Source organism: Sinocyclocheilus anshuiensis, unplaced genomic scaffold (genome assembly GCF_001515605.1).
Source record: "Sinocyclocheilus anshuiensis isolate Anshui unplaced genomic scaffold, SAMN03320099.WGS_v1.1 scaffold163, whole genome shotgun sequence".
NCBI classification, from domain to species: domain Eukaryota; kingdom Metazoa; phylum Chordata; class Actinopteri; order Cypriniformes; family Cyprinidae; genus Sinocyclocheilus; species Sinocyclocheilus anshuiensis.
This window is the reverse complement of record NW_015548223.1, coordinates 1,499,325-1,509,947: the sequence shown is the minus strand read 5'-3', so window position 1 is coordinate 1,509,947 and position 10,623 is coordinate 1,499,325. Positions and strand designations below refer to the sequence as shown.

The following is a 10,623-nucleotide window of genomic DNA, read 5'->3' as shown; positions in this document are numbered from 1 at the left end:
CAATGTTTATAAGGCCAGGGCTAATTATATTTTAATTTATATTGTAATTACTATTATCACTTTAATTATATTATAATTTATGTATTTACTATTTTCTAACTATTAGTATTGTATTTAAAAACGTTCTAAAAAATAATACATTAAACAAATGTAATTCATAATGTATTATTACACACACGCACAATATATAATCTTCTAATAAGCTGTAATTATATTTTAATTATATTTTGAATTAAAAATAAATATATACCATTTAATTGTTTTTACTTACATGAAAATATGTGTGCATACACATGTATGTTGTTTATAAGTGTTCATTATATTTTAATTTCTAAAATGTAATTATATTTTAAGTTTGATCATTTTAACTTATATTATAATTTATGTATTACATTTTTTGTATTAGTATTACATTTAGAAAAAAAACTGTCTAGAACTAATACATTAAACTAAATTATAATGTTATATTACACACACACATCAAATATCAAATATTTAATTTAACCGATTATTTAAAATAAAAAAAGGTTTCCGTTAGTTTCCTGTTCCTTGTTCAGTTCCAAAAGGATTAAACTAATATTTAATGGAAAAACAACTGCTCAAAAGAGAAAGAAAATAAATGGCCAAACAGTGAACGGCTGGTGCAGAAGAGAGTGGACAGAGGACTGGATCGGTCTCTTGTCTCCAGCGGGTAAATAAACAATCAATGCTCATCTAAATGCAGATGAGAGCGCGGTCCGCACCATCTAACGTTTCTCTTCTGGACCAACTACCCATCACATCCACTCAAAGTGCCTTCTGAGACACCATCTTGGACTAAAAGAGAAACAATCACCCGCAAGATGGGATACTGGGCTGGTACAGGGCAATGGCTCACTGCCCTCTCTATTCTCTAGGTTTATTTCTAATTAAATTCCCTCTGAGGGCTCTCCTGGGCTGCTGTCAAATCAGTCCGTCTCTGAGGAGGCTGTGTATCAAACACAAGTACTCTCAAACCACTGGAACTAAAGATGCTATTATAACTGAGTGTGGTTGTACTTTTAAGGGCAAGCAGATATTTCTCTTTTTTTTAACTGAGGCATATCTAAGATAACTCAAATCCAAAAAGAGAAACACTGGGTTTGTTTGTCCCAAAGACTGAGAGGACTGAGTTGGCTATTCCTCTGATTCCTCTGAAAGACAAAGAAACACGGATCTCACAGAGACAGAGCATTTTTTTTCTCTTATTCTCACCATCTTTGTTGTTTCTAGAAAAGCTGTCAAATACTTGCATGGTTTTTTGCAGAAAGAGATGCCATCAGATTGCGTTTCCAACCCAAAATAGCATCCAAAATAGGCTCACGTTAGACTATTTGTGAATTTCAAAGTGCTAAATTGTTTAAAGTGAAAGGCAAATGTCATTGTGATGGATTATCTTTAAAATTACTACAGACAGATTAGCTGTACTAAAATAGCACATGTTGTTGTCATGTGAGGAGAGTCATTGAAATTTCGAGACTTGACAACTCTAAAAGAGCATGTTAAGGAGACTATAAAATAGCATCTACAAATCAAACCAAAGAACTTCGCAAGATGGCTTAAATTGCTTAAATATATAATTTTTAAAAACATTAAAAAAAATTGGAAATATGACAAAAGCCAAAACAATGACAAAACCATATATGAGACAAATTTTAAAAGTGTGATTTCTAGATTTGGAAAAGTCATAGAAAATAATGAAATCTTTAAAAAAAATTAAATAAAAAAAATAGGAATTTCTATCTTGAGTATACTTTTTCTATTTTTCTAGCTATGTCAAGTTCTAAAATGTTTTATCAGGTAGAAACTGAATTCTGGAAATTAATATAATATAATGTAATGTAATGTAATATAAATCAAGTAATTTAACATTCAAATAATTATAATTCAAATATTTTAATAATTAAAAATGTCATTAAATTAACTTAGCATTAAAAACATTAAAAATTCTTGAATTCTGGAAATTATCATTATTAAATTATTTTAATTTAACTGAAATGTATATAATTAAAATTAATATAAATTAAACATTAAAAACCATTGTTATAATTTAATATAACATAATATAATGAAATAATAATGTAAATAATTAATTAATAAAAAATTAGAAAATGGTTTTTTGCAGAAAGAGATGCCATCAGATTGCGTTTCCAACCCAAAATAGCATCCAAAATAGGCTCACGTTAGACTATTTGTGAATTTCAAAGTGCTAAATTGTTTAAAGTGAAAGGCAAATGTCATTGTGATGGATTATCTTTAAAATTACTACAGACAGATTAGCTGTACTAAAATAGCACATGTTGTTGTCATGTGAGGAGAGTCATTGAAATTTCGAGACTTGACAACTCTAAAAGAGCATGTTAAGGAGACTATAAAATAGCATCTACAAATCAAACCAAAGAACTTCGCAAGATGGCTTAAATTGCTTAAATATATAATTTTTAAAAACATTAAAAAAAATTGGAAATATGACAAAAGCCAAAACAATGACAAAACCATATATGAGACAAATTTTAAAAGTGTGATTTCTAGATTTGGAAAAGTCATAGAAAATAATGAAATCTTTAAAAAAAATTAAATAAAAAAAATAGGAATTTCTATCTTGAGTATACTTTTTCTATTTTTCTAGCTATGTCAAGTTCTAAAATGTTTTATCAGGTAGAAACTGAATTCTGGAAATTAATATAATATAATGTAATGTAATGTAATATAAATCAAGTAATTTAACATTCAAATAATTATAATTCAAATATTTTAATAATTAAAAATGTCATTAAATTAACTTAGCATTAAAAACATTAAAAATTCTTGAATTCTGGAAATTATCATTATTAAATTATTTTAATTTAACTGAAATGTATATAATTAAAATTAATATAAATTAAACATTAAAAACCATTGTTATAATTTAATATAACATAATATAATGAAATAATAATGTAAATAATTAATCAATAAAAAATTAGAAAATGATTCATTTACTAAACATTAAAAAAACGTAGAAAAGAAATTTATGGAAAAATAAATGATCTATTATAAGAATAAAAACAATTAAGTGTTAAAAATATAATAATTTGAACAATTAATATACAGTATAACAAAAATAATTAAACAAAAAATATTTACTATTATTTCAACTATAACTAATTTAAATAATATTTTAATATAATTCAAATGTATGTAATATAAAGAAAATTTATTTAAAAAATATATAAAAAAATATATATATAATTTTAGAAAACAGGGGGTCTTGGATTCACAAAGGTTGAGAGCTGCTGCTACATACTAGTCAGTTTGGTGTTGATGAAGGAGTATGTGATCCATACCGATGAGGCTGTGTGGATACACATAAGACAGAAGCGAAGACTACAGCCTCTTTAAACTGACAGCGCCCTTACTAAAGCGGACCTCTCTCGCTGCAGGCTGTGACCTCAGTGCGTGGTAAATTCAGGAGAGATGAAGCTCCAGTGGCTCTCCACGCGCCATCATTTTCACTGCGTTTCATCCATTTTCTCTCTAATATACTTTTGTTCCCGCACCATTGCTTTCCATTCTTTATGTGCACTTCTCCGTCTGCGAGTCAGTCTGCGGCTCAATCTCCTCTCCTCACCCTTCTTATCTCGCGCTGCCCCGGCTCATCATGGCCGTCAAAGGGGCGATCCGTTACCTGTGACTTTTTGTATTAAAGTCTCTGGCCTTATCAGATTCTGCCCCATTCGGCGATGACAAATTAGGACGGCACATTGCCACATTTATCGACCAAATCACAGCAGACGGCTTCACTTACTTTCTAAGATGAAAACTACACGCACAAAAACCAGTTCAAACGACAATTCACAGGCACCATTTGCTATGCCTCTTCCAGCTTTTATTTTTTCCCAGTAAGTGCACTTATAATATTAGTCAAGGTTTCTTGCACCAAAAACAGTCCAGATTTTATCATGCCAATATGTATGCAAAAGCACCAGTGTTGTTATTGTTAACTAAAACTATTAAAAAAATATAATGCATATACTATAAAATGATGTTATGTAAATTATATAGAAAATATGTATATAATATATTTTAGATATTAAATCTATCAAATATATTATAAAAATATAACCATTACAAATATAAAAATATAATTTAATATAAAAATATATTATATAAATTATATAGAAAATATATATTTTATATAATATATACACATAATATAAAAATATAAAATAAAATGAAATATAAATATTAGTTTAATGTTGCCTTGACAACCACCTGAATTAAGTTGAAGTATTAAAATGACTAAAACTGAAATAAAAATAAATGAAAGCTAAACAGAAATATTAAAAACAAATAAAAATAACAAAAAAATATAAAATTGCCAAAACATAAACTAGATTTAAAATGAAAACTAAAATGATTAACAACAACAACAAAAAGGTCAATACAAAATATAAATAAATATTATAATGGTATATAAATAATACTAAATTAACATTGCAGGCCAACCAAAATATATAATTCAACATTATAGGATTAGGAATCTGAGTTTGAATATAAAACACATCCATCTGTTCACATTAAGTGAGACGTGAATCTTTGAGATGTCTCACCTGATCCTTTCTGGGAGCCCTTCCTCTTTTTGAGGGCCTTCTGCAGAATATCCTTCATGGTGACTTTCTGGCTGTCCACTGGGATCAGGGAGAAACCATGAGCGGCGTTTCTGTGCGTGAGGAAGGCAAATCATCAGTCATAATGACTACATCTTTAACGTTTGCATTAGATGTGAACTTCCTGTCTAAAAGAGCATCAACACTGAGATCAGGACTTTAGACCTCAGGATTGTGCTTCGAGTCTGAACCAACGGCTGAGCATATTAGATTCAAATATGTGAACTAATAAGGCATCGAATCATTAGCTTCATGATGAATTTAATAGGATTTTAATGTTTTCCCAGTTAAACCTGAGGAAACTAAATAAAACTACTGGATAAGATCTGTGCTTATGGCTGCAAAGAATCAAAAAAATATAATCAAGTGATACTGTAATCATACCATTATTATTGTAATATATCATTGTATTATGGAATCATTACCTCAAATGACCAAATCTTATTTAATGCCATAAAAGAAAAAAATAGTTATTTTCTACTAAGCAGTGTTTTTAACTAAAACATTTATGTTAATTGAAAAAAAAATAAAAAAAAAAATAAAATAAGTATATATATTTTTTTTTTCAGTTAGTTTTTCTTTTAAAATGTGTTTTTTTAAGTTAATAATAACACTGATCCATACTGTACAGTTTATTTGTTTGTTTGTTTTCCCACTGCCATAATGAGAATACAATTTTTTTATAATTTAATAATAAATGGTAAAAAAAAAAATGTGTTACTAATAATTAAAAGTAGTGGTACTAACAATAGGCTTAATATATATATATATATATATAATTTTTTTATTTTTATTTTTTTCACTTAGTTGTCAACTATATGTCTAATTTTTGTTAAGTTACAGCTGGAGTACTAAAATTACTAATACTAAAACTGAAATAAAATTAACAACATTTTTAAAAATCATTAAAACCAGTTACTAGCTAAATTAAAATATAAAATTACAAAAATAGTAGTATATTAATTATACTAAAATACATTGCAACTATGTCTTATGTTTCATTAAGATTTTATTAAAAATATCACATTTTATCATAATAAACAATGACAGTTATATCTTAAAATTATAATGTGTAAGCCAGTGATTTCAACTGGATTTTGAACAAATACTCAGTAATTAGATTAATTAAGCTTCATTAACTTTTCAATTTTTTAATATTTTGTTAAAATTAAATTGTAATAGTTCTCAACTCTTTAAGAGACATAATAACCTGTGGTTCAGTAAGCGAATGAGTCAACTGAGCTGATTCAATGAGGAAATGAGTCGTCTGACTGATTCAGTCCATGATTCAGCTGAAGTACTAAAATTACTAATACTAAAACTGAAATAAAATTAACAAAATCTAAAGACAAATTAAATTACTAAAACTACTTACTAAAATTAAAATAAAAAAACTATTAAAAAACATTGCTAAAATAACACCAACAAAATGCTACTATGTCTATAACATATAAAATATACTATAAAAATGCATTGTGAAATATTATTCCAATTTAAAATAGCTGTTTTCTATTTGAATGTGTTTTAAAATATTTTATTCCTGTGATGCAAAGTTGAATTTTCAGCAGCTATTACTCCAGTTTTAAGTGTCACATGATCCTTCAGAAATCATTCTAATATTTACAGTTCTTGACTCATTAAGAGACATCATAAATTGTGGTTCAGTAAGCAAATGAGTCATCTGAGCAGATTCAGTGAGGAAATGAGTCATCTGACTAGGGTTGGGTACCGTTCACATTTTAACCGGTATGGTACCGGTATCGGTACCTGAATTTCGATGCCGGTACCTAACGGTACCTTTTTTCGGTACTTTACTGTCTGTGTAATTTCAAAAACATTTATTTCAGTGAAAAAATAAGTCCAAAAGTCTCAATTTCAACATTTTGAACAATAGGGCCCTACAAACTTTTTCTTTAAAAGTACCGAGTTCGGTTCCCAACCCTACATCTGACTGATTCACTCCATGATTCAGACCAATGACAGAATTATGACTCATGTGATTGCTTCAGGCTGATTCAGTTGATTCACTGAACAGATCTGTACCACTTGAGTATACAAATGGAATCAATATTTTTTTTGCAGATGCAGTCTGAGATTCAAGAGAATCACTCTGGAATAACAGTATAGCGGTACCAGTGAAAACAGTAAGTGGATACAACTGTATCAGAAGAAAATCTTGCACACAGAAAGACTGTATTGTACTCAGAAGTGGGTGGCTTGCTTTAACAGAGCGCATCCTCAACAAATGGGGCCCGAGGGCCAGTCCATGAGTCAAACTTTGAGCACATGTACGCATCACTGCGATAGACTTTATCAACAGAACAACAACCCGAGGCCAGAAACCGGAGAGCGCACACTTTCTGGACAGAGGACTCGCTTGTCCACTTCCATTTAGCAGTCCTGAGCCGTCTGCCTCGGGCCTGGGCTTCTGACAGGCTTCACGTCAGGCCGGGGTTCCGGCAGAAGAGGTCGCCGGCCCCGATGGCCCACTGAGGGCCAGGCACTGGCTCAGTTCTCGCCCAGGGTCCTGCAGTGCCACATCAGTGGTCCTCTCATGAAGGGAACATGCAGCTGACCCAGAGAGCTCCGAATATCAGCCCACGGCTGAAAGCTGATGAATAAAGAACAAATAACTACAGACAAAGACACGTGAAATGCAATGAAAAGTGCAAAGCAGCTTGGCCACAAAAAAAACTTTTCAAAAAAATAAACTCAACCAAAAATCTAAAGTTTGGGGTCTGAAAGATTTTTTACGTTTTTGAAGGAAGTCTCTTTTGCTCACCAAGGCTGCATTTACAGTGGTGTGAAAAAGTGTTGGCCCCCTTCCTGATTTCTTATTTTTTTTGCATGTTTGTCACACTTTAATGTTTCAGATCATCAAACGAATTTAAATATTAGTCAAAAATAACACAAGTAAACACACCATGCAGTTTTAAATGAAGGTTTTTATTATTAAGGGAAAACAAAATCCAAAACTACATGGCCCTGTGTGAAGAAGTGTTTGCCCCCCTGTTAAAACTGTGGTTTATCACACCTGAGTTCAATTTCTCTAGCCACACCCAGGCCTGATTACTGCCACACCTGTTCGCAATCAAGAAATCTCTTAAATAGGACCTGCCTGACAAAGTGAAGTAGACCAAAAGATCCTCAAAAGCTAGACATCATGCCGAGATCCAAAGAAATTCAGAAACAAATGAGAAAGAAAGTAATTGAGATCTATCAGTCTGGAAAAGGTTATAAAGCCATTTCTAAAGCTTTGGGACTCCAGCAAACCACAGTGAGAGCCATTATTCACAAATGGCAAAAACATGGAACAGTGGAGAACCTTCCCAGCAGTGGCCGGTCAACCAAAATTACCCAATATATATATATATAAATTAATACCGGTGATTCTAAATATTAATAAATACATATAGTAGTATATTAAATATACTAAAATAACACTACTACTATGTCTTATGTTTCATTAAAATACAGATTAAAACTACAGTAAAACAGTTGTGAAATATTATTACAATGCAAAATAACTGTTTTCTATTTGAATATATTTAATAATATAATTTATTCCTGTGATCAAAGCTGAATTTTCAGCATCATTACTCCAGTCTTCAGTGTGTCATGATCCTTCAGAAATCATTCTAATACGATTTGCCGCTCAAGAAACATTTACAGTATTATTATCACTGTTAAAAACAGTTGCATTTTTGTGGAAAATATAATATATATTTTCAGAATAGAAACTTCAAAAGAACAGTATTTATTAAAAACAGAAATCTTTTGTAACATTATAAAGGTCTTTATGTCACTTTTGATCAATTTAATGCATCCTTGCTGAATGAATGTCTTAATTTCTATTAGTCGCACTGACCTCAAACTTTAGAACGGTACTGTAACTTGTTGCTTTTACAGTTGATATAATGATGAAGGAACAGTTCACCCGACTGTGAAAACAAATTTCTCCAATCTGCAAAACATCTCGTTATTTCCTAATAAAAATGTCCATGATTATTTGTTAATCGGTGCAAATGTCACAACCTGAGCAAGTACAAGAAAACATCACATAAAACCATCTGTGACGTACACAAACAAACCGAACCTTCACTGCACAATATTAAATTCAGTATTACAGCCCAAACCAAGGTTCCCCATCAAAGGCAGGACAGTCTGGCAGGGTGCCACTCAAATCCAATTAGCAACTTCCAATTAATAGGGGGTCTCCTAATGCTTTATCAGCCACATTAACCAAACAGCTGATTAGACTTCGGCCCAAATGCACAGAAGACAAACAATCTGATTGAGAGCTCACAAAACAAAGATAAGAGCTTGATGGAGAGGCCTGTGGGTGAAAAGGAAAAAAAACTCCAACAAACTTAAAGGACTGAGCGCTTAAGACAGGCATTTAAACCTCATTAATTTAAGGGTTAAAACATTCAGATAATTCTCATTAGAACCTTATGACAGGCTGTGCACTAAAACAAACTTCTAGGCTTCTAGTGAATAATAAAATAAGCTGAATATTTAATGACGGTTAGAAATGTGACAGCTTTGTGGTTAGACGTGGTTTGTCTTACACTTTGGAATTGTGAATAAGCATACATTACCGTTCAAAAGTTTGCATGGGACAGGTAAGGATTTTATTTTTGTTAAAAGATTCTCTTTTGCTCACCAAGAATGCATTTATTTGATCAAAAGTACAGTAAAAACAGAAATACTGTGATATATTATTACAATCTAAAATAAGTGTTTTCCATTTGACTATATTTTAAAATGTAATTTATTCCTGTGATTAAAGCTGTATTTTCAGCATCATTACTCCAGTCTTCAGTGTCACATGATCCATCAGAAATCAGTATAATATGCTGATTTGCTGCTCAAGAAACATTTCTGATTATCATCATTGTTGAAAACAATTAACTTAATATTTTTGAGAAAACACATTTTTTCAGGATTCTCCGATAAATAGAAAGTTCAAAAGAACAGCATTTATTTGAAACTGAAATCTTTCGTAACAATATAATGTCTTTAACTGTCACTTTTGATCAATTTAATGCATACTAATTTCTTTCAAAAATAAAATTGTACGGACCCCAAACTTTTGAACAAAAATGGTATATAGGTATAGTTTATCAAGACAAAACTGTTACCAACCCATTTTACTTGAATTAGGTATAAAGCACATCATTAGAGTAAATCAAGGAAATTTTGACTTCCTGTTAACTTTAGATGCATTCATTCTTCACAGTGAGTCAGTAGTCGGGATGGGCATTTTTCAGAAACATTGTATTCGAATATTTGGGCTCATAAAAAAAAAAAACGAATATTCGTTTATTTCAATGATGTTTAACGAGAAAGACGTTCAATCAAGTTTTTGTCACCATTTCTGAACAAGCTTATGTTTAGGCATCATACACAACAATGTGTACAACAACGTTACGTTATATCTCAAGGTTTTCATTTAGTTGAAAAAGTGTGTAAACAAAAAATATATACATAGAACAAAAGCATTGTACAGAACGTACATGTACTCGAGTCGACCTATGTTTATCATGTTTATATTGTTTTACATCATGTTAATGTTGAGAAAAACAATAATATCCACATGAAAGCGCCTCAGTCTGATAACAATAAGAACGCGCAGCGACCCATACATTCCAGAGAGACAAAGATAACGGTGTGCTAGGCAAAGTTTCTTACAGCGCTTTGTGCTTTCTGTTCTTAAAGCACCCTCTCCCTAGAGCAGCGGTTCTCAATTCCAGTCCTCGCGTACCCCCGCTCTGCACATTTTGTATGTTTCTCTTATTGCTTCATACGTTTGTTATATTTGACTGTAAGCGCCCTGCGAAGTGGACATTACCGGATATTCCTCCATGATTCCAGTTTGAAGGGAGCGTATATGTTACATACAAAGGGCATTTAAGTGTGCGAGAAGTGAATTTAAATTGTATTTATTTACAGA

The 10,623-nt window shown here is 31.0% G+C and overlaps 1 protein-coding gene across 1 annotated transcript in view; it reads right to left on the bottom strand.

Moving 5' to 3' along the window:
• The window catches only part of LOC107654292 (target of rapamycin complex 2 subunit MAPKAP1-like), a 46,606-nt gene that overhangs the window by 13,930 nt on the left and 22,053 nt on the right, over positions 1 to 10,623 (bottom strand). Inside the window, exon 7 of the mRNA XM_016441317.1 lies at positions 4,611 to 4,720. Coding sequence (XP_016296803.1) covers positions 4,611 to 4,720 — 110 coding nt within the window. The remainder of the gene's footprint in view (positions 1 to 4,610; positions 4,721 to 10,623) is intronic.